General features: G+C 40.9%; 1 protein-coding gene across 3 annotated transcripts in view; it reads right to left on the minus strand.

Moving 5' to 3' along the window:
* Positions 1-25757, minus strand: part of efl1 (elongation factor like GTPase 1) — a 78918-nt gene that overhangs the window by 10172 nt on the left and 42989 nt on the right. For all 3 annotated transcript variants that reach the window (XM_061245089.1, XM_061245091.1, XM_061245090.1), the window contains exons 16-18: positions 12296-12427; positions 10154-10301; positions 1527-2497 (exon numbers count right to left, since the gene is read on the minus strand). In XM_061245089.1, coding sequence (XP_061101073.1) covers positions 1527-2497; positions 10154-10301; positions 12296-12427 — 1251 coding nt within the window. The remainder of the gene's footprint in view (positions 1-1526; positions 2498-10153; positions 10302-12295; positions 12428-25757) is intronic.

The following is a 25757-nucleotide window of genomic DNA, read 5'->3' on the forward strand; positions in this document are numbered from 1 at the left end:
AAGTCATATCATTTTACACTTTACAAATTCAAATAGTAGAGAAAACAACATTTCCATAGCCAATGAATCAGAGAACAATGCCATTAAAAATAGAAAGCGGTTTGAACATTGGGCCCAGCGCGTGGTGTGTTGAGGATAATAATTTGTGGAAGTGGTGAGCTAATAATGGAGCTAGCATGCTGTGATAACAGCTCTGCCCCTTGACCCTTTCTCCTGTCGCAAGGAGACGGCTGCTATAACAACATCAGTCCCTACTCTGAATAGAAATGTTCATTAACCTCATGCTAAATATTTTAAACGGATTAAAAAAATAAATATTTCATAACTGATAGCAGGGCTTTCTTGTTGTGTTGTTGTTGTTTAATGCTTAGGATACATTTCAGGGGCAGCCGCGTTACCTAAATAATGACGGAGTAACTCTTGAAACAATGTACAATAAAGGTCTGGGTGTAAAGTACTTATTGTGATAGCTTCTCACATTTAACTGGGAGCTGTGATGTTACAGTTGACCGGCCCTTAAAAAGAATTGTGCCCAAGTGATTTAAGTGTCAACCTGAGATGCTGAATTAATTCTAATTTTCCACAAATATGTGAACAACAGCCAACAATCCACACCCCTTTACCTAGATGGATCCTTTACTATTCCATTTCCCTTCAATACGTGACACATTAAGCAATAATTTACACTAAATGACCTGGGTCATTTTTCACAGTGTCCTTCCAGGTGGTGGTCTGTATCACTGTGGAATGTATTGGCTTTTCTAAGAGGTTATCTAATCTCAAGGGATAGGATTCAGATACCAGGCAGATCGATTCATATCAAAGCCAGCCAGCATGTTGAGGAGACACTTGCCCTTTGTTATAGAGCACTGCAGAATGATCTCAGTGCGCTCAAACAAAAGTATGCCACAGACGCTTCAATTAGCAACTGCCAAAACTATTTCCTGTGCACAGCAAGCAGCAAATTACTTCCTCAGCCGTGTAACCAAAGATGGGGTAAATCCTTAACTGGCAAAAAAAAGTTAAATAGAGATCATAATATTCCCTTAGGGATGACTCTTAATTTCACATTACTCATTAGCTTTTTGTGAGTGGGTGGAATTCTGTAAATGCTACCTTTTTATTGGTTCAGGGAGTAGACTGCCATGTCTGCTTTTGGCAATGGCTCGATGGCCTAACCGGATTGACTCACACTGCTGAAACATTACATCAATGCAATGTTGGCCTATGTATTACATTAATGTGTGAATCCAGCTTGAACACCTGGATCGCTTTTGCTTCCTCTAAAATGGAGCCTGATGACAGCCAAAACAGAGGGGATTAAATGACACAGAGAATGTTACTGACAGTGAACTCGAAAATAATCATACACTTAAACTACAGGTAAATATACATTGATATCATTGATAAATATCAAAATTTGAGATTTTCCATATTCAAGGGTCCTCCATTTACACAATTTACACAACTGAATAAATAAAGGGTAATTAATTAATTCATTAACACGCTAACTCTCTGCTTCTTACCGAGCACGTCGGCCGTGGCCATGATGTCACAGGTGTACATGGCTGCCATGAGGCGCTGGGGCCTGGCCTGGAAGGCGTGCCGACAGGCATCTTTCACGGCGGCAATGAGCTGTCCTGAGATGGGCCCGTAGCAGTCCGGCACCGCCGCCTCGTTCTTCCGCCGGCTCGGCCCGGACAGGGCGGGGTCAGGCTCGCGTGCCGCGGGGGGGAGCTCTGCCGCGGCGCCGTCTGCTTCCGAGGACCCCGCTGCATTGTGGGACGTGTCCTCCTCCACAGAGGCCTGGCGGGGAGGCTGCGGGGAGAGCTTCATGTCCCACTTCTCCACGGAGAAGCAGACGCCCATCAGGGGCTCCTCACACATGGGGCCCGAGAGCGCGGCCAGCTGGAAGCCGCTGACCACGCTGCTGTCGAAGTCGCAGTACACCCCCGCCTCGGGGTTCTCCCGCTCCAGACACTGCCACACCGACGGCCGCCGGTAGCCCTCCACGTTGTTCAGGAGAAGGTTGGGCCCGTACCTCCGTGGGCCGAAAGACCAGATGCGGCTGACCGCGTTCCTCCACTTCCGCCCCTGCAAGTGAGCCTCCAGCTTCTCCTTGAACTCCTGGATGGACTCCAGAGTTTTGTGGTTGATCTCCAGAGGCCTGCCCTCCTTCATGGACAGGTTGAACTGCTCCATTGTTCGGATGAGGTCACTGTTCCCCTCCAGCAGTGTGGTGGCTTCCGCAGGAAGCGGCAGGGCCCTGACCCCGACTGTGGCCAGTTTGTTGGGGGTGGTGAGCGTGACCAGGCCACCCGAGTCCACCTGGACCCCCTCCGGACCCCGGGCCTGGTCCTCCTTCACCTGGTGGATCACTGCCACCTTCTGCTGCTTGCCCAAGTCTTCGTTCACCATGTCAACTTTGGGCGGCCGGATTATTGTCTCTCGAAATGGAATGATTGGCTTGGAAGCACTTATCTGTATTTTTGCAAATCTGTACAGAAAAGGAAAAAATATATATATTTCTGTCAAGAAAGCACTAATCTTCAGTTATCAGTCAATGTGATTTTTTATTCATTCTGGTGAGGAGCTATAAAATTATATTTCAGAATTGTGACAATGAGGCTATAACAACCAAAAAAGTGTTCTCCCGCTAAAGGCAGTGGTCTATGTTTTGTCAGTAGCAGGCCTAGATTAACAGGAGCAGACAGCCCAGATAAGGCCGAAATCGCACAATGAGACAACTATAAGGAGGCTTTTTCTAATCCATTTAGAGAGACAGTCACAAAATGGCTGAAAACCAGATAATCCTTTCTAAATAGACAAGACTCTACTTTTTCGTTTGCTGTGCTTTCGAAACAGACCACACTTGTCCCGTACAGCAGATGGGGGTTACAGGACAGAGTTCTTACACTAGAAACTACTTTTCAACCATTTAAATCAATGCTTAGCCTCGTTGCTAAAATATATTAGATATGGAAAATACTAACATATGTGTGGCAATACATTATGCATTCATTTCTCTTGTTAATTAAAGAGTCATTAATCTGGACTAATTTAAATCCTCAACAAGTATCGATTCAGGTTTCAGCAGGGCCAACCGATAGAGGGATATGGATTACTACATGTACATTGAAGTTTATCTGTTAAATGATAGACTCCACTGCATTACCTCAAAATGGGAAACCCTACAGAACATTACCAAGAAAATGTTTGTCCTTCCTTTGGTTTCCACATGACTTCCTCTGCTTTCCGGCTAAAGGGGAATGTGCCTGTGACTTAAGCTACAGCTGCAGCTCTATGTTTATATCACTCTGCAAATGGAACAGGAGTTATAAATGGGACAGGAGTATTTATTTCACTACAGTGGGACGCTTATGAAGAGTGGGTGAGTTGCATTAGCAAACAGTGGCATGCTGTTCGTAAAATTTTAGTTCAGCCACAGTCTTCTGGTGTGGTGATGACTCCATTTTATGACTGCTGTTGCGGTTCTCTATTGACGCATCATTTACTGTCCTTTTAAATCATGTCTTGCAAAAAAAAGAAAGAAAAAAAAAGACATCTCCAACATGAAGATAAAATGCTTCATTATAACACAAAAAAGGTATTTTTATTCTTGCAACGATAAATAGACCAGCAATGTGTTTTAGTACAGAAAAATACATTTTTGCTTCACAATTTGGAACACTGTAGCAGTTATGCACATATGTTCACAGGAATACACTCAATATATGCTAATTTGTACATGGTCACAAGACTTGATATTTGACCTACTTTAACAAGAAAGGTCTTTGTAGCATGTGATGTCACAGTAACAAGATGTCTGAGTGGTTGACCTCTTGCAAAGGGATGACTGTGGATAGCTTAAGGCCACAGTCAGCACATTCAGGCCTGCAAACTCAGGGACATACATACAGTGAAATGCACCTTTAAGACACTGCAAACATGTGCACTAAGATTCATTGCTGTGGGTAGCAGTACTAAAAAAAAAACTCAAACAACAAAGATCTCAAGCAGTTCTTTGTTGCATGCTTGCAATGAAAGAAAATGGGACTATTTAACCCTATAAACACTGCCCCCTTGTGGTTGAGTTGTCAACGTCCCAAATTATTGTTGCGTTCATATTTCTATAATATAAACTGGAAATGGTGATGCCAGATTGTTAAAAAGACTCTCCACAAGCGAGAATAGCAGTTTAGATGATTATTTGCAAAGCAGGGCAATACAACTCCAGCCTCCCCCTCTCCATGCTCACGGTTTACAACCCTTACCCTTACCACAAACTCAGACAATAAAAGGCACATTCTAACAATCTTTGCTGCCATTTCTCTATGTCAAAAAATAATTTTCTAATATAAGAACAAAAATATACAATTCAAAAGTTGCATGAAAGAACTTTTTATTTTTGGGGGACACTTGAGGACATCTGGGTGCAGTTTTGGTAAAACTCATGTGGAATTTGAATGCCTGTCAATATCTTTAGCAAATTGTGTCCACAAGTTTACATCTAGTTTGTGCACAAATATGAAGTAGGTCTGGGTTGGTTCTTGACATAAGTTGTTTTGTAATGTTTTGGTATTTTTATGTATCTTTTGTGTACATGCTCTGACATGAATTTGTTCTGTCTCAAATGTCTGAATGGTACAAGCCTCTTCTTTCATTTAAGTCTTCAACCATATGTGTGCTATAAATAGTTTTTCAGATATTGACACTTTTATAGGATGAGTACAAAATAGGTGTAAATTGCCCTCTAGGTGGGGCAAAGTGGAAAGGGTTAAAGTAGCATTAAATAGCAAGCAAAACAAAGTATAATAAGTAGTTAAACTGGTACTTTGTAACCACAGCTATTTCATTATTTCATGTTACTTGGGGTGGTCATCCTTGACCGTGTTTACTGAGAATGTATGAGTGCAAATACCTGTATGTAAGAAAAAAAAAAAAGTCTAGTTTTTTTCTCATAATTGACTGAAGAATTAAAAGACCATGTGTGGATTCCTTTCTGAGACATTCCTGAGTGGACATCAGTCATTAAGTATTTGGGTGCACATATGAGCTGACAGTGTATTCACTGTCTGGGGGACTGAAGAATCTGCACTGCATCACTGCACTCATTACATCACACCTCCGCAGTGCTCCTTCACAGGTACGTGAGAGCTCACACAGCTGTCATGTTCGCACCTGTAAACAAGGTCACCGTCCTGCCTGTGACTGTCAGATACAGTTACAGTGAGAAGACACTACTCTCACCTACCCTATCACCTATCACAGGCTGTCCCCATACCTCCGGTTCACTGACAGAACAGCTCCGATTGGGCAGGTCATGATGACCAACCCGGGGCTTGTGACTGAACAGCCCATTGTGCGCGTTCAGCTGGGGATGGGCTTCGTCATCGTCTTTACCTCAGTTAACCTCGATCGATTCGGGAGAGGACAGACAAGCCTGCGCTCTCGGAAGAGCTTCTCATCGCGCTGCAGTTTGCGTGTAAAGCTGGCAGAGGCACGAGGAGGAGGAAGGCACTTCAAGCACAGCTCGACAAGCAAATTCGCAGGCACCTCTTCTGCCGATGGGAGGCACTGGCGGGCAAAGTGTCATGATACAGGAAGACTGAAGCTATCCCCCTACACAACGTTACTAAACCGCCCAGCAGGGCTGCAGGCCACAATGTGTCTTTCTTTGTGTTTATGTTTTATGCTTCCCTCTGTGGTTTGTTCAGTTCAAGTGCAGTGCTTATGAAGAAAATCAATTTGGCCATAACATTTCCATTTCCTCATCCCCGTAGCAACTCAAGAGGGCAGGAGGACTGGGTGGGGTGAACCAATATACCGCAGAAGTCGAAAGCAAAAGCAAGCGTGGAACTACAACTGCAAAAACATTGCTGAACTGAAAAGACTTTGGTGGGCCGTGAATCTGTCCATTCAGCACATCTGATGAAAAGTAACGGCAGAGCTGGCTCACTCTAGACAAGTGAAATACAATGTCTGTAATCAAAGCTAGAGCGCTTACGAGTGCCACTGTCAATCAATACTACACTCTTGAAGAAAGGCCTTGAAGGAACATAAACAAGGCAGTCCCTTTGTCCTGCTGCTGACTAAAGAAACATCTCAAAGTATTAATCAGGTTGTATAATAACCACACCTTCACTAAAATCTGCTAAAATCGCTCTCTTAGAAAGGGGCACATTCTTGTTTGCTAAATTAGTCTAGTTGATATTAGACCAAACTCCCATCATGGGAGCAAGGAAGCACTTAAATGTGTGGGAATACGAACTACGGAAAAGATTATAAGAAAACAAACCTTTTACAGGCCCATTGTATACTGCAAGAAAAGCAACATTTTATAAGAGCGACCGAAGAAGGGTGATTCATGCAAGTAAATCTCATAACGCCACCCTTTTAAAAAGTGCCCACATAGAGCATGTGAAACTTTGAAAACGGTAGAACACCGAGCAGAACAGAGCGGCTTGTTTCTCTAATTACTAATGAGTCCTTTAATGCGGCAGCCTTCTCCTGTTTCACAGCCTGCTGCCAGCGGAAGCGTGTCTGTCTTCACAGGGTCTGCGCGCTACGCTCTTCAGACAGGCGAGTGCGGTCTCCTCCGCTGCTTTCATCTCTGCCGCGCTGCCTGCTTCTCCGCCGTCTCCTGCAGCTTGGTCGCCGGCCCAGAACAGCCGCGCCAGGGGAAGGACTTCATTTTCCTGCCCTCCTGCCACTTATCGCGCCAATTTAAGCTCTTCAAACCTGCCCGTCAACGCGAAATAAGCAGATCCTGCGATAACAGCTCTTAATGCCTTATTCATAAGACCAGCAGGCTTTACATTATAAACACAGACAACCTGAATATTACCCCCCTGCTTTATGTCTGGGCCCCTTCTGCGTTTTTATCAACAATTGTATTGCCATGCCTCATAGGTATCGGTGATAAATTAAACGGCAGCATCGAACATGGGAACCAGCTTATTATAGCACATCAGAAGTGTGCAGGCGCCTAGTCCATGAATAAATCTTCTTGTATAAGCTCAATGCAGCCTGTGTGTGTAGAGCTAAGGTCTAGCTCACACCAATGTCTGTATTGGAACTGCTAGTATGAGCAATGCACTTTTTTAGATGCTTATCTCTGCTTCAAGACAAATGAGACACAAATATTGTTCTGGATTTAATAACCATGCATGCAGAGAAAATGATCATGATGTTATGATAAAGATAACAATACACTGATTAGTTAACAAGCAGGAGTTTGACTCCATATCTTTCAAAATGTAGCAGAACTATGATATAATGAAATGATAATTGAATGATTTGTTACAAGCTCTCTCACATGACGCTATATAAAAAATCCAACGATTCTGCATGATTAATTATAAAAAAACAATATCGCAAATGTAATCTGCAGACTGCTGTGCCATAATGACACATTCACATGATTTTTTACATCTATTATTATTATTATTCTTTTATTATAACTGTTAGTACCACTCACTGGCAAATGCTACAAATTCAATACTTAAAGACATCCTTAACAGAATTCATTTACAAATTAAATTGGTTTGAAGGTGTGCAATTTTGCAGGAATTTCAGTGGAATCCAGCCTTCCTTTAACAAAGTAGAATATGCAGCTCATTTCTGATCCTTGCATTATTAAAATTTCATCAGGCCTTGAGAGATTACTCTGACTTTCATGAAGATTGATTTTTTTCTGTGCGGCAAATGGCAGAAATGCGTAATCATTAAGTGGTATGTCCTCTAAAGCAATGGTCAAAGTGGGGACTGGTCGAAAATGCTCAATTACTCCAGTCATTCCTATTATTCCCATCTAACAGCATATTATTATAAAGTTTTAACTCACAACCTTTCACCAGATTTAGTGTTTAATGACATTATCATTGACTACATTTCCTCAATATTACACTTTGATTGCTTCTACTCTAGAAATATGTAGGCCTACTGCATTTATGGAACAGACTAGTAATGGACTAACTGTGATTGTTCAACTGAATGGTACGTACAGCCCCCACCTTGATTTCTATTCAGTTTTAAGGAGGCTAAGGTGGATTTATACCAGTAAATGTTAAAAGAAACATGAGACTTTACAGGGGTCCTCATAAAGGTTAATTTGACTTTACAAACTAATGACAAAGCCTGGCTTTCCCATTACTGTACTGTCTATGAAATCAAAAAAATTCAATGAGTCTCCAGAAACTACTGAAATAGATGAACACCGATTCATTGTTTACTCCATAAGTATAAATGAATGTCTAAAAACCGCTAATAAGACCGATGAACAATCAGCAGCGTTATGCTTTCTCTTCCGTTATCCAACTGCTGATGCCATTGTACTGTATGAATCACTTACCAATTCAAATGAATTCAGTCAGTGCAATCTGTAAATGATGTCATCAAGTTAATAATTCACATATGTGTCTGACACAAGAAAGCCAGTAATACATTTTACTTACAGGGAAAATGTAATCTATTATGGAGTAGCATCTGAATATATGCAAACGTTCACACACAGGTATGAGACAAGAGCATTCGATTTACAGAGAACTCAGAAGGCTGTTCAACAGTGCATGACTGATAAGCAGTTAAGGGGGAAAATGTCGCTGGTAGAAGTCAATTAGCCAGTTCAGCTTGAATATAAACCTGCCTGTAGACTAAAAACCATGTGCGCCCTTATTAACACATTCAGATTACTCCTACTACAACAACCTACATGCATCAGCACTGTGATGAGCCCTTTCCCGTCTTCATAAAAATTCAAGTGGCAGCTGCCAGTCAGTTTACAGACTGGTAATCTCACTCACTTCCTGGTTGATTATACTGTAGTTCGCAAAGGTGGGATGGAATATTAAACCCCCTAATATTAACTGTCTCTTCAGTGTATTTTCCACATCTCATCCAAAGACATTTTCAGAGACAAAAAATTAAACATGGCCACATCCTATGCGCGTGCGCACACACACACACACACACACACACACACACACACACGATATGCATAACAATGAGCAGTTCAGGACGAAGAAGCAGTGCAGTGAGAGATACTCCTGATTGTGTCACCGAGTACATTATAATCACATTAGATGTGATTTTCAATTAAAGAAAGAACGAGAGAGCATACAATCCATTAGAGTCGACTTTCCAGTATTTAAATTTCACTTCTAACTTCCTCCACTACCCACTGGCAAAGCCACATGCGGCATCATGGAAGAAAAGCAGTAATAACATACTTAAATCAGGGCTTAGTCCAATAATCGCTGCAAATTTTTACATTTGAAAAGCAGAACCATTTATCATGATGAATAAACGCAATTAAACTGCATATTTCACAAGGTAATGACCCTTCCATTATTCATTTAACATTCTTTAAAAAGGCAGACATTATAAGATTCAAAAGTGCTTGAGGTGACATTTGCATGTCATTGTTGGTTTTATAGCTCGTAATGGTTTGGCACAGTTGTAAAGTCCATAGGTAATATGTAGCTGACATTAATCACAAAGATGAGTGAGTGCTGAATGTCTGTTCACCTCAAGAAGTGCATTGAGAAGGCTTTTTCCTCCTCAGATGGCAATGCTCCAAAATCACTCCTCTCCACAAGCCATCAACATTATGGCAACCGGAGTAAGGCCCAGGCCTGAGGCCCATGATTAAACATGCAGGGCCCAGACCTCAGTTTTCCGGTTACACAAGCACACCACACACCACACTTCTATGATAAAACACTTACAACCCAGACTTTAGGGTAAAAGAATATGCCCACTAAGGCCCACTACACAAATAGGCCACTGATCACAACTTTTTGGTCGCAAAAGTAAACCCCAGATGATCTATGGTAATAGAAGCATAAATATTGATAAAATATATAATTTGTTATTTAGCTGATGGTTTTATCCAAAGTGACTTACAGTTGAAGCAGGGAACATTCTCCCCTGGAGCTGATTAGGGCTCAAGGGACCAACAGCTGTGTGGATCTTATCATGGCTACACCGGGGCTTGAACCACCGGGTGCCGGTCATGTACTTAAGCTTCTGGACTACAGGCTGCCCCTAGCAGGACCCCAGACCTCACCTGTATGGTATCAGTATTAGTTCCCAGATCTCACCTTCATGGGAAGCGAAACAGGAAACCCCAGGTAGGTCCCCAAACACTCACCTTTCCTGAAGGTCATCCAGGCAGCGTTGGAGGTGGACCTCTCCGGCTGTTACCAGAACATGCTCCCCTGTCTCCTGAATGAGGACTTCCACACAAGGATCAGCCTGGTTCAGCAATTTCATGCCTCTCACCAACTTGGGCATCTCACCTAGGCAGATCACAGACACACAGGCAGACGCACATGTTTGTGGTTAATGAAGGCATTTACTTTCACAGTGCTGTTGTAAAGAGCTAAGGGCTGTGGGCTTAGTCACACTTTGATTCTGCTTCAGTCTTTTGAAGGCAAAGCCTTGAAGCCTCGCCCTGAATTCCTCGTCTTTCGTGTAATGAGTTGAACCGGGAATATTCGTGCTGGGATGGGAAAATGACCTGCGTTTAGTGTCTTTAGTGGCAATCCTGCATACGGTCTAAATGAGGCCTAAATGTAAGAAGTGTGTAACTTGTGTACTTATTACTGTTGCCTTTGTTTAAGTCATATAACCAGTTTTCACTTTAATTTAATCAAATAAACATCTATACATAATCTAAAGCTAATCTAAAGCTCTAAATGAACATGAGACCATTACTGTATGTTCAGCAACATTATCACGTGCAGGTAGTAGCTAGCTAGATGATATTGCACAGCACACAGACAGTCTCACTGACTGTTTAAAGTGAAAACGTGCCAGATATATTAAAGCGAGGGCGGCCAAAAAGCCAGCTAGGTCAGTGTACATAAACTGAAAACTTACAGCTAAATCGCCAGATGTTAGTTTAGTAAGATAAAGTCATAAACAGTAACAAAGCGAGTTAACTCGGCAAGCTAGCCTAGCTCTTACGTTAGCCACACAGAAAAATGGTAGTGACAGTGTTAATGCCAGCTAGTTTGCTAGCTAGCTAGTAAACTGAATAGATTATTTAATGTAAAATGGGTTATTTACCAGTGTAAAAATGAAGAATCATTTTTGTGAATAATCACAAAAAACCAAGTTTTAAGTGAAATGTTTGCATTTGCTGAAAACCTTAAGAGACAAAGAAATTTAATTGATCAGCCCTAACACAGACATCAGCTTGCTCTCCATTAAGGTATCAGCACAGATCTTTGACAACATTTACATTACATTACATTAATGGCATTTGGCAGACGCTCTTATCCAGAGCGACGTACAGCAAAGTGCATACCAAACATGTAGTGTATATTCAGCTTGAGCAGAACAAGACTTTATACCCAATTATTTGCATAGAATTAACATAGTAGTATAGTATTATTTACTTATTCAACATGTATTGTACAGATGGGGGCAACATGGCTCAGGCAGTAAGAGCAGTCGTCTGGCAGTCGGAGGGCTGCCGGTTCGATCCCCCGCCCGGGCTGTGTCGAAGTGTCCTTGAGCAAGACACCTAACCCATGCTCCTGAGGAGCTGGTTGGTGCCTTGCATGGCAGCCAATCGCCGTTGGTGTGTGAGTGTGTGTATGAATGGGTGAATGAGAAGCATCAATTGTACAGCACTTTGGATAAAGGCGCTATATAAATGCCAACCATTTACCATTTAGATTACATACAACATTATAACATTTACTCCTATACTGAGAATCAAAGTGGTTTGTGGGTGATAAATTATAATATAAGCGAAAGATGAACAGGAGAAAAGGAAAGCTTTCAATCAGGAGGGACACTATAAAGCCAGACCCCCTTCCTTTAACTTATGTTTTCCATATGTGCAGTAAATCATATTGTTTCAATGCAATGTGCTCTTTGGCAATCTTGGGCTACGTTTGAAAAATGTTTTCATATCGATTTGATTAATAACTTGACCTATATACAAAAATATTTCCTAGATTAAAGCAGAGAAGCATATGTTCATTACACATTCTGAAAAGGCACTTAATATACCGCTGGCAGCAAATAAAATTTTAGGAAGTCCTTTGTAGCAGAAAAACAAGCAGCATTTTTCACCTGGCAATAACTCCCGTGTGACTAATGAGCTCGGAAGGTGTGAGTCTTTCAGCAATAAAGTTCACATCATTTACGGAACATTTCAGCATCAACTTTTCTTTTGGCCCACATTTGAGTTCACCCTACCTGAACCACAATAAACTAACTAACTGAAATTCAGCTACAAAAAAGCAGCAAAAGCATAAAAATGATTCAGCACACTCACTTGGGTGCTTGGGTTCGATGGCCACACGAACGATGGGCGTGGCCTCGAAGTTGAGCGGGGTAAAGGGAGGACAGGCTGGAGATGAGGACACAGTAGCGGACTTCAGGATCCACTCCTCCATCCCTCCAATACCTGAGGATAGAGGCAAATAGATGGTAGATACATGGTAGATACTTATGTGTTCATTTTCCTCCCAAAGCAAACACTTCAATGGCTGGCTCATTATATATAATGAATAATTAATCATATGTTATTTAGCTGATGCTTTTATCCAAAGCGACTTACACTTAGACTAAGCAGGGGACAATCCCACCAGGAGCAAAGCAGGGTTAAGGGCCATGCTCAACAGCGATGCGGATATTATTGCAGCTACACCGGGGCTAGAACCACCAACCTTCCGGGTTCCAGTCATGTAACTTAGCCACTAGGCTACAGCCTGCCCTACCATTGATAGATACATGGTAGATACAGTACATGTGGTTGATGCATGCGTTCATTTTCCCCTCAAAACCAAACACTTTAATAGCTGGCTCATTATACACAAGGAAAAGAGATGGAAGCCCCTTGCTGCACAAGACGGAGAGCAAATTAGAGGGTTGGGCCGAGTGAGGGGCAAACAAAGGCCAATATGATTGGTTCTGAGGAACTACCTGGCAAACTCAGTCCAGGACAGCCAGGAATTTACTTAAATTTTTTTTATTATCTATATTTTTGCTAAATCAACAGCCAATTCTGACCCAAACATGGGAAACTCAATTAATTGATCAATTACAGTGGTTAATGATAGTATAATAACAACAAAAACTAGTGGACCTTGTTGATTATCCTGTCTAGATGACGATCATGTTGCATGCATAAAGCAAAATGTTATTCACTCCAATTGCTGACGCCTTACACAGTATACAACCTCCTTGATAAAAGCTTCTTCTTATGGGAAATAAAGTGGAAACCCTTAACACTTCTGGCCACAGAATAAAACACTTTTTGAATGCCTAGAATTACAAGCGGGATTTGAAAAATAAACTAAATTATATGAATTATGTGTAGACGGAAAAAATAGACTTTCACCCAGATGAAAGATAAGCTTGGAGACTGTGAAGGAAAAAATAATTGCAGTCATCATGCACATTTTGAACAGTTTTGTTTAAAACAAATCACAAAAGCCTGAAGGCTTCCATTCATTGCTCTGATGGAGAAGGAAAAAAAGGAGGGAAGAAAAAAAAAAAAAAAAAAAAAAACCTGACTACATCAGCACAAAATGATTCCAAAAGCCCTGCACGTACGGATTCATTTCAGCCCAGAAAGAAAGGAGGGAAGATTTATTTTCCAGCTGCCAGCGAGTACAGGGCCCTCGGGAGCGGAGCTCATAATGTAATGGCCAGAGAAGCCCTTTGTGCTGCAGATACTGTATGGGAGGAGAGCGGTGGGCCGGACCTCCCCTCTCTGCTCCAGACGCTCCCCTCCGCAGGTCTCTGGGTTAAGCTCCTGCCTGGCCTTTCAGACAGCAGGGCCCAGGGCTTTTATGAGCCGGAGGAAACGGGATAGCGCGGGGTTTTCCAGAAGGCCGAGCCCCTTCGGCATTCCCTTCACCCCCCCCCCCCCCCCATCCCCTTCCGCAGCAGGGCTCTGAAACGCAAGCCTCACCTGGGGGAGCCCAGGCCCGGGGTTCCGTACAGGCTATCGCTCGCTGCTCTCCATCCCGCCATATTTTTATGTCCCTTACACTTTCCTTCCTGTCGACTGTTGATAGCGAAACACGTCATTCACCCTGAACAGGATGTTAAAGAGGCCGTTCAGTTTGTGTTTTGACAGCAGTTTCACAGTTACTTGTGTGTAAGAAGGGCCAGCCATGTTCCGAAATGCCTTTATGGCTTGCTTCATTGAATCATCCAAGGCTGATTTGTTGGAGGCCATAATTGCATTTACAAGAACAAACAACTACAGGCTCTAAAATAAAAACAATAAAAACAGGCTCCTGAGAGCAAGGCTGAGGTTGCTTCCTTAGGGTGTTGCACAGCTTATTACACTTTGACTGTGCTGTAAAAAAAGTCACTTTTTACTGCACTTTTCATCAGCAGCACTTGTGGCACCTATGTGAGCTCAACATATGCCGAATGCTAATGCAAGCGGAGCCAAAGATGGGGACATGCTGTCCTCTCAAATACATTTAGGCACATAAATCTCAAGAGCTTCATTACACGAACACCATGTTGTTCACATCCATCTGGCTTAAACCGGTTGACAGTGAGTAACTATTTATAGAGAGGATACAATCACATCTATCCTTACATGAACTTTTTTTTTCTCAAAAATCTTTTTCACAGTAAGAGTAGGTTAATTTAACCTAAATTATTTGTATCCTGGAAAATATAATTAACATCATCTGCGACAGGAATGGCCATTTAGCTCTTCACTGGCTCTTTCTGTGGAAAGAAATATGCTCTAGTTGGAATATAGCATAGCATGGTAATATGAAAATACGCTCACCTAAAAGTACCAGCTAAAATAACATCACCTTGGGTCATAAAGGAGGAGTGTTTCCTCAAACGCTTTTGTTCACAGTGTGCACACCATGTCTCCAGTAGCTTAAAGTAAAAACATCTATTTAAAGAACGCCATGTCTTGCATCATTCTAAGGCAGGGGCCCCCAATCTTATCCAAAAAAGGGCTGGTGTGGGAGCAGGTTTTTTTGTATTAGCCCAGCACCAAGACACCTGAATCTACTCATCAAGGTCTTTATTGAAGACCGCAATTAGTTAATTTGTTGAATCAGGTGTTGCAGCGCTGGGCTAAAACAAGAACCTGCACCCACAGCGGCAAAGACTGTAGACCCCTGTCCTATGGAGTGTGTAAATATTAAAAACACTTCAAAATCTGTGCTTATTCATCCATAATATCAACAGACCAGCTGCAAATCAGTCAGTAGGATCAAGGTCCGGGTGTACAACAATAACATCATGACTTTGGTATTCCAGCAAGAGGGAAATCGGAAGTTGTGCTTCTAACTAATTCAGTGACCTGGGAGAGCCAATGGGATTCCGAGCTAAACCATGACAAACACATCAAAGGCAAAACATCAAAAACAAATCATTGCCTCAAAAAACCTGCATGGAAAAATGTGTGTAGAAACATTTGTATGTGTGATAGTGATATATGATGTTAAAGTGTCCTTTCCTTTTGGTAATAAAAAAAGAGCCAAATTATCATCTTTACAAGCATTTCCATAGTCGTGCCCCATGTTTTATGTTCAACATCCATTTTTACAGAAAATACGATGTTAAAAAATACAATAACTGCAGCTGCACTGGGAACGACTCGATTAAATATTTGAAATGAGGACTTCTTCAAATCAAACAAATTATTAGATTGAGTAAAATATGTTTATTATACATTACGCATCAAGCACAGTACTACACTATCAATAACGTGATGGATCCTATAACAGCCAGACTACACAAACATCTGAAACACAAAGAGCTGAGAATGCACAGTGAATAAACGTAGTGCAGAGATGAGAGATGCCTTTTAATAAAGCCAATCCTGAATCTTGTTTGTGGAGCCAGTCAGGCATATCGACCTTAAATTGATCATTAATCACTATGCCCTGCCTATCAGATGGGCAATGCAGCCAGACCGTGACGACCCCTCGTCCAATCAATGGATGCGCAGGTAAAGTGGGTATCTCTGGGCTGTGACCTTATGGTACTGCCGGGTTCGTTTAGAAGCGATTCTGTTTGGGTTGGCGGGGTGGCAGTTCAGGCGGAACGGAATCACTCAGTCGGTTTGCCAAGACGTAAACGAAATAAAGTGGTCGGCCCCAACAGAGGCACTCTTTGTGTCTTCGATGTGCTCCCCCACACTCCGACCGCCCTCTCCACCACACACACACACACACACACACACACACACACACACACACACACACACACACACACACACACACACACAGAGACACACACACACCCCACCCACGCACCCACACACACTCCCCTCCTTCCACCACATAGCGCTGTTTATCTTACTGCTGACAACTTCCTTGAAGCGGCTCTATGGGCTGAGAAGTTAAGCTCCACCAAATTAAAGTTTTTTTCTTTTTAAAAAAGCAAACTTCACTAATCACTGACTTCAGATGACATTTTAATGATCGTAATGTAAGTCCCGCCACTCTTAAACTTTTAACCCTTGCACATGGTTTGGGTTTCTCCTCCACACCCTGATGTGTACTTTACATTCATAATTGTAATCTGTGTAAAAATACCAGCGGTCCTGAAAAGTTACAAATACTGGCCTGGCCTTCACAGTAATCACTTTTGAACCATCATGCAGTACGGCCACAGGCTGTCCACAAAAAACACCTGAAACCTGCTAGTATCGCAACCAAAAAGGTTGGTAAAACATCCAACCAATAGAAGAAATTCCACAAACAGCTTCCTATCTTTTTAATGACAGTACAGCCAGTCGACCACACAAAAGAACAAATCACTACTCACTAATCCTAAAGGAAAATTAAAAGCTTAACTACTGACTGAAGCCAGTGTATTCCTTTGCCCACATGAAAATAACAATGAAATCTAAAATTTCGACTCATTACTTGCTATTTGGCAGGAATCGTTAGGAGCCTGACCTTTGAAAAGTGGTAGAAACGTGTGCAGGCTCACCTCAATGAGTCCTCTCATGAGAGCAGATCCATTTATAACCAATCTGCAAATGTCACACAGAAGGCCAAAGAAGGACAAATGGCAAACCGATATTTAACAAATGTATAAGATTTACTATATACCCCTACAGCTGTATTTTTCCCCATAGCCAAATTAACAACAGCCTGGAAACATTTACACTTCCCGATACAGCCTTCCTGATTTTAACAAGCCTATAAGCACATGCCCCTGTTAAGAGGAATGGAAACAAAGCCTATTCACTTTCAGTCAGACCCAACAGCGCTTAGTGATGATAGTGTGAGAACAGCCTCGCACATCTTAGAGAGATTCTTATCGCCTTTATGGAGCGGAGCACTTCCAAAGGCAAACATGTCCGCTCACTGTCGAGGGGGCTTCTGTCATCACACTCCCGATTGCTCTGATGAAATATGCCTCTAAAAACAAACTTCATTCTTATCTTGGAGCGGGCATACATACAGGACAGCCATCACAGTGATAATGCTACCTCAAGGTTTCTGATAAGCACGTGGCTACTCGTAGCCTCTTCCGCTCCATCTGTGAAAATGCTCATGGCTATATCCGACACAGAGATACTAATTCAAAACATCACTCTTAGCTCTGGAAACAGACTGAAGTACTAGCTGTTATGAGCAAATAGACTATAAACTGAAGCCATTGTTTGTACTATTATTTATGTTTAGATTGCCTTATCTCTGCAATGCCTGTCACGTCGTCAAGGTGTGCTGAAAAACTGAAGGCCCGCAGCAAACAGAGATACAGGAAAACTTTTAAACTGTTAATATGTAGAAGTTCATGTTTGATCAAAAGATGAGAAAGGACATTTAATATAATTGTGCCTGCTATTACTACATTATGTGAAACTGGATGTTTTAGATATTACCTGAATAACCAAGTCCTGGATATCTGGTAAAGATCACTAAAAGATTCAAATGTACAACCTCATGGTTATTTTTGTTCACTATTTCTCCATAGAAATATAAGCATTGTGTGATATGACCCATATGGAAGCAAAAAAACAGGCCTTTGAGTGCCAAATAACCCAATTCCATCACTCAGCACAAGCATCCCAGTTTTACTTGAACTTGTTCAGCCTCACACTGACCAACAATTACAGTCCTCTAAAGTCCTGTGGGGACATCTGGAAAAGCCAGCCAAGGTTATCTTCCCAGACAAGACACTTCCTCAACACTGTGCTGCTCAAAGCGCCAGCTTAATTACAGTGCACGTGGTGGACCTGAGAATGAGAGAGAGCCCTTTAGCCAGGAGTCACTACCCTTTCAATTGTAAAAAATCAAAGTTTGACTAAACCTATAAAGCAGACCGTGCTGCAATTAGTACTGAAAAAAACAGTGGGGGAGACGGGGGAGAAAGCTCACCGTGACTCAAGCCCAAAGACATTTCCTCAAACCACAAATACATTTGGCTGAGACGCTAGTTATATAAAGAACATTTTTTCCTCTTTGTGTATTTGGCAGCTGATACCCATCTCAGCTGCAGCCCGGGCTCCTTCTCTCAGACCTGGCGCCGTAGATAGCTTTTGTAGCTGAGAACCTGAATAATGATGCCTGCTAAGTGTTTTTCAGACCTTGCATTTGTGTGTCATATTGTGTACAGTAGTTAATATGCCCCTATGTCTCATTTGTATACTATACAGATTTCATTTCATGGCATATGGCAAGGTGAAAATGCACAATCACTGTTCGTAATTCTAAACAGTTTTTCCGTTTTTTTGGCAGCACTGATGCATTGGGTGAACCCACCTGCATGTTTAAAGGAACTGTTTAAGAAAATTCATTTCTATTCATACCCATCACCACCCTGACAAAAATAGTTTGTAAACAGTAAATCTGTAAAAGCTTCATCACTGAGAGGCAGAGGAAAACACAAATGTAGTTATTCAAAAGTGTAATTATAGATTTGCCCTTTATGAAAATTGGTATAATACAGGAGAGAAAGCAACACATGACACCGTATAAAATAACATGTACATGAATTAAACATACTGGTTTGTTACTCTGCTAGACTACCAATTCCAGCCACACCTTCAATTAAAATTGGCTATTTAAAAAAAATGCAACCTGTGAGATCTCATGCTAGTGTAAAACTGAGCATGAGACTACACTTTCAACTGTCTACATTCTGTGCAGTATTATTAGCATTGGAGACAGCTGGCTAGCAAAAACAGGAAACCTAAAAAAAAATAAAAAATAAAAAAGCCAACACAAAGATTACCAAAAAACCTGTGCCCTGTTTATTTACAACCTTACAATCAAACACTTACATTATCACTGAAGTCCATTTCCTTCTATGCAAATTTAAAATGAAAACAACATTGTTTCACATTGATTTCAGTGTGAGTCACACACATACTGCCAGACTTTTAATATTCCAAAAACCCTAACCACCTGTTCTAGTCCAAGTAAATAATCTTAGCAAACACCCAACATATGAACCTGGGCAATTCTGTTCAATTCTGCACAAATATCTGGATTTTGCCATACTCTGTGCAAATAAGTTGCAGTGCTCAGTGCTTCATAGACAGTAGAGGATATTAGCCAACAAAAATAATAATAGCACAGGCAATAGGAAACCTGTAACTGAAACATTAATCTGGAGCTTCTGTGACCGTGACTGTTAACCTTTCGAGCTGAGGTTCAATAGGTTTATGTTGAATAATGTGAGGGACATTGTATTTCATTACAATTTGTGGAACAGTTAGAGATTTAGAATTGAGGAGAAAATAAGAAAACCCAGGCCTTTTACCATTGACAGTGTCCACGCTTATACAGTTGGAGTCGATTAAAAGAGTGCTGTTCTGTGGGGACTCATTCTCCAGCGAATTCTGCGGAATTCCACGGAAACTGGTTTCACCGCATATACTGTAGATGGAGCGAGTCTACCACAATCAGTCACTGAATAGCCCGGGGTCTGCGACACCTGGAAGGCAACTGGAACTAGCAGTGGCATATTAGCAAACTAGCAAGTTCAGTAACATAGCTAGGCTACAGACATATTTGATCAAAAGACATTTTTTTAAATGCCTGCAAAGAAGTGTGCACACATAATCTGTGAATCTGTGAACCCGCTGACCGACCTGCTATTTGCAGTCTTGGGCTCACTCAATACGGAAGTGCACAATTTCCCAAATTCCCCCAGTTTTGGATGGTAAACTGTCAGCATGGCCTGCAGTGGGACTGGTCTAGCCTACTGTACGCCTACTAAATTAAAAGCATTTTAGGCATAGTCTATTGTCAAATGCTGGGAGGAACAGCCTGTTCCTTGTGAAATTGTTCACGCGCATACAAACAATCCACATAATGTTAAAGCTTTTCTGTCTATTTTGATAGATTTTGGTTTGCAAAACCGGGTGTATGGACTAGACTTCACCCGAGAGTATAGCTACCATTTAGAATTCCTTCACCTCCCTCCGCAGTGTTCCGATTCTGAAGTGTATTTCATTTGGTGACCCTAGTTATAGGCATACTCACGTCACATAGCTTGTTTTTGTATTTGTTTTCAAGTGGCAGACATCCATTATCGAACTGCATCCAATGACAAAATGGCAGTTTTTGCGCAAAATAATGTTTTATTTCAGCAGGTATTCAAGGGTAATTGTCCTTTCAGCTGCTTAAAATCTGTGCCGTTTTAAATGTAAAAAAAAATGTAAGATGGAGGTAGCAACGGAGTTTGGAGGCTAGCCATTTTGACATTTGTTTTTTTCTAATCGAATAGAACAATATAAACCTATATAAACCACTTAGCCTAATCATGTAATAGGACTGACTTCTTGGTGATGCATTTTGTTCAACAAAGGGTATTCACGCCAGCATTCATAATTCCACAGGCAACTTGGAAGATCAAGACTTGGCAGCAGCAACTTGTGAAAAATCCGGAGAATCATTTAGCAGACACTACAGTATTTAATCCTCAGTCCTGGGTGAAGCAGGTTAACTAAAGGTTAACAAACGGCATTCACACATTCAGTCAAAAGCCCACTTAACCGTAAGATCACACATATGATTATCATGTTCTTAACTGAGCCTTCTAATGCTGATGATACACAAACAGGGTAGCTTAACCCAATTACCCCCGTTTTCGTGATTTTCAGGCATGGTATCCCCATTTTATTAAAGCAATTTCAGCACGTGGTTTCTATACAATGTTCCGTCAAAAAGGCAAAAAGCTTTACATGGGCTACTCTTTCTTTTCCCCAATGCGCCAATGCGTGAGAGTTAAATGTAAATTAACCTAGTTGTTCATCACTTTATGAGGCCTATTAACACTGTGCTTTTGTATGTTTGATTAGCCCCAAAATAGATTTGTTCCATTTAGCCTACTGCAAGAACAAAACTTGTATCCTGATGCTTTCTTCAGTGTTTTTACCAATGAGGGCAATAGCATTTGGCTTAAATCTTTCTTTTCGAGAAAACGCAGGTCTATCTCAACGAAAACAAAGTCTAATCACACTGCGCAACAAAGGTGGTCGCCACCTAAAATACTAAAGGTATGCCTAATTTCCACTGAAAATAAATAATTATTCTAATGAGACAACTGTCGTCAAAGTGTCGTCATAGTATAAAATGTTGTGCAAAATGAAATCAAGTATAAATCAGGCTTTATTGATTTGCATTGCAGAGGAAAAAAAGCTTGCACTGCGGAGTGAGGTTGACATGTCTGGGAAGTCAACAATGGGGCCAAAGGGGCAGGTGGGATGAGGTTGGCTTTTAGGGGAGCTGATTTTCCTGCAGTTTGGTTTGGTTTACCTTTATTATTTTAGTTTGTAATCTTGACTCCGATCCCGTTGAAGGGAGAATACTTTTTGTTTGTTTAATAGTTCACTCCCCCACTCTTTCCATTCCCCACTCGCTGGTGCGATCCGGACTTTGAATATCTCTCTGTGTCAAGCTTGTGTATCCTCTCAGAGGTGTGTCACTGTGTGTGATAAAGACATATGGCTTTATTCAGCAAGTGTAAATTTGCATTGCTGACGTTGCTGTTGCTTGTTTACTTACTGTCAGACTGAGTATTTTTGTCTTATAGCGTTCGCAGTTTATCGGAGTTGTCAGTTTTGTGTGTTTACTCTCACGTAGTGTGTGACCGGTTGTCTATGTTCGGTGCCATGCGGCTTTCCACACCTAGCCTACTACCCTGTAACATATGTTCAGAGAGTATTGTTAGTATTGCTTCATACAATGTTTAGATGGAGCCTACTATTTTCTATTTCTATTTTCTTTACTACTACTTGTTAATGTCAAATTGGGAATATAGAACGCATGAAGAAAATGTTACGGATGTCTTAAACAATGTTATTAACACACATTGTCTTCTCTTTAACCATAAATTCATTATGTTGTTTTTTTGTCACCCCATAGTTTCTCCTGAAATTACGCCTCTGCCTCAGAAGTAAAATGTCTTATTCAAGAAGACAAGTGCAGACAATGCTCTTCGTGGTTAAATTTCACCACTTTTGACCGTGTTAACCTGGCGTAAAAGAACAACGGACAATCATGGACAGTTTTCTTTATTGCAAATTCAACGTGGTGGATGGTGTGTGGGATCTGGTATTTTTCCGATGTCAGTCACCTAATGTCACATTATGTAAGCTTAATGCAAATAATTACGGTATACAATCTTGTTCAACCATCTTTGCGATCGATTAGTGCAACATTTATAGCTGAGAGAGAAGTATTTCTACGTCAACGTCGTTTACTGAAGAGGAATGAAACTGACCTTAAGCTAATGCCTGATCTAGTTGCTGGCAGTTTCATTTTGCATAACAAACATTTCTGAAATACAGAAAGAGTGTTTCTTGCCTGAGTGGAACATTGATAACGTAGCAACCAGACAATAAGCTGCGATTGCCACAATGCAGTTCCTTTGAGGGAGAGAAACATAACCAGCATTGCCAGATGAGAAATATAAAATTATCGTACGTGGGTGTTAAAATAACAGGTTTTAAGTATTGTACATAGTCAAGCGAAGAGACCGCATGTAATGTGTGCTTGCGTTCTAAAAATATATGCTTGTTAAAAAGTTGTGTTGTGTTCTTCATTGTAACAACAACAGACCATGGTGAGTGGCAGTGACCAAGCGACTGGCTGGAGATGACGTGTATTTTTAAAAATGAGACACTGCTCCAGGTTGCCCTTATATTTCCCAACCACAACTCTAAGTTTAACCATCGTAGCGTAAATAAAATGCAAAACTGATCATGAACAACATTATTGGTGAAATAATCGCACAGAACAAAGTTATGAATATTTCTAATGTTTACTGTCTTTTTTAATGGCAGTTTTGGATGAGACAATTATTCTTATTGGCTAACAAATTACTTGCAAGTTAAGACAAATATTGCTAAATCTTATTTGTGTACGGTTTATATTTCTTAAATTATTTATGAGACAATAATAATGTAGATTGTATTTTTTTGGTATTTTTATTAATGTTTTTATTATCAAGACTGAGACCGATACGTTTCTGGCAGTACTTCCACAAAGAAACAATATTTGGATTGGCCGTCCAAGTTAATTACGTAAAATTGTGCAAAATTCTGTGGAAAAACTATACACTAATTAGAATGTGTAACAAAGAAATTGACATAACACAATATTTCATCTAATAGATGAATATTCTACAATAATTCTACAATGGTTACTCATAACTGTGAAATTGGTTTGTTAAGGTCATGGTTGTTGGAACTTTTACTTGACTTTATTTTGTATTTACACTGGAAAGAATCTTTATGATAGTGTCTGTAAAAAAGCATACTTAGAATACTTTGATTCCAAAATATTACTAGGCATGTAAATATATTGTCACCTATTCACTTAGGGATAAAACTATAGGGATTTAGAGCAAAAGGCAAAATACATACAGTAATAATATATATTATATATAATATATATTTCCTTGACCTTAAAACTTAGGGACAAGTGATGACAGCCTATGCGTCAAGCTTCATTAAAAAACACACTTTTATCTGAAGCAAGGATTTCAAATGATAGAATGTGCATTAAATAAATGTTAAATAAATGATCCAAAAGTCGCCATGAACAATCCATTAACAGTGCATAAGCACTGACGCTTCTCTTGGCTTACTGGAAGGAGCAAACAAACAGAAAAACAAAAAAGAGAGAAGCATGTTTTGTGTGCCAGCTGTCAAAGTCAAGTAGTGTTGAAGTGCAATATGGGCCCCAAGTGGCGAGTGTGCCAGGAATCAATTACTGCAGAGTGAGAGGGAGCTCTGAGAGAGCTGCTGCCTGGGTGAGACCAGCGAGGCCGGCCTGCCGTTCAGTGACAGACAGCTCGACACGGAGCTCCTCACCTGCTGTGTCACAGTCTTTCATCTCTCATACCCACAATGCACCTGGACTTATTTTTATCCCAAGTCTTTATTCACTAATCAGTCTGTCGTTTACTTAATATTGTCATGCATTTTCATCTCATTCTTCTTATTTACCCATTTAAACAGTGATTATAGCCATAGAATACTTAATATGAAGAAATTCAGCGAAATTCAGAAAACCGGTTAAGCTTCGGCATCCGAAATTAGGACATTCTCCCTTTATTTTCATCCATAAACTAAAATCATACAACAGATAGTTTATTTCATATTGCCTATATTGGCATTGCACTTCTCCATGAACAATGGCACCATGCCATGGAGAGCATTTCAGCTCAATTGTGTGAACTCTATATGCTTAAAACATTCTGTCTCATAAATTCAGTCCTAGCTCAGTGTTTGAAAGGAAGACATTTCCTTCTGGAAATGTATTGCCATCTGCTGCACACCAAACGAAATCTTGACAGAAGTTCTTTCCACTTCCTGGCTGGCCATAACAACGAAAATATCATCTATGAAAATAAATGTAATTACAGAGAGCCCCTGGGTCAGCCTGCCTTCTAATCATGCCATCTTCTAGGGCGTCTTTCTCTCGACTGCATCCACATTGTCTCTGATGAATTAGGCTAGTGCCATTAACTACATGTTTGCTGGGTCCTCTATCTGTCCTCATAACTTGGTTGAAATTAATAGCTGACCTTCTTTCACACTGGCAATCTAAAAAATATCAAATTCACTGGCAGAGGAAACCTCCACGGCACAGGCATCCTCCACAGTTGCTTTTAAAATGTCCACCTCTTGCTCTTGATTGTTTTTCTTAATCTTATTTTTACTCCCCTGCATTTGTCCACATTACCATTCCAGTATCTGTATTGCTCCAGCCTAATTCTTATCAGCCTACAATGTTTTAAGAGGTTATTAAAAAAATGTTTTTCCTTTATTTATTCTTTTTTTATTGCTATATAAAGTAACTTGAATACGCAACTTCTTCTTCTTCTTCTTCTTCTTCTTCATCTTCTTCTTCTTCGTCTTCTTCTTCTTCTTCTTCTTAGTACCTAATGCTACTATTACCATCATCACCCAGTCACATGAGCAGAACTGCCCAAGCTCCTCCAGATGCCACAGTTGCCTTTTCAACACATGGCTTTAAAACACGTATGGAACATTATGAAAAAAATTGAATGTGGTTGAACTGCAATGGTTTGGTCAGCTGTTCCGACAGTGGTTTAATAAATATTGGAACATGTTCAAGAAATTGCACTCCATCTTAAGTCCTTCTTTTGAACTATGGAAAGTCCCCTATTGCGGAAAGTCCCTTTTAATCTGTTAACAGTATAAAGAGACAGCTTTCACCGGTGGCCAAGCAGCACATGGAATTTGAAGTGGAAGTCATCATCTTCCGAGGAATCAGGAAGGCCAGGAAACAAGCTGTTGAGCACCG

The sequence above is a fragment of the Conger conger genome, chromosome 6, assembly GCF_963514075.1.
Source record: "Conger conger chromosome 6, fConCon1.1, whole genome shotgun sequence".
Lineage (NCBI taxonomy): Eukaryota > Metazoa > Chordata > Actinopteri > Anguilliformes > Congridae > Conger > Conger conger.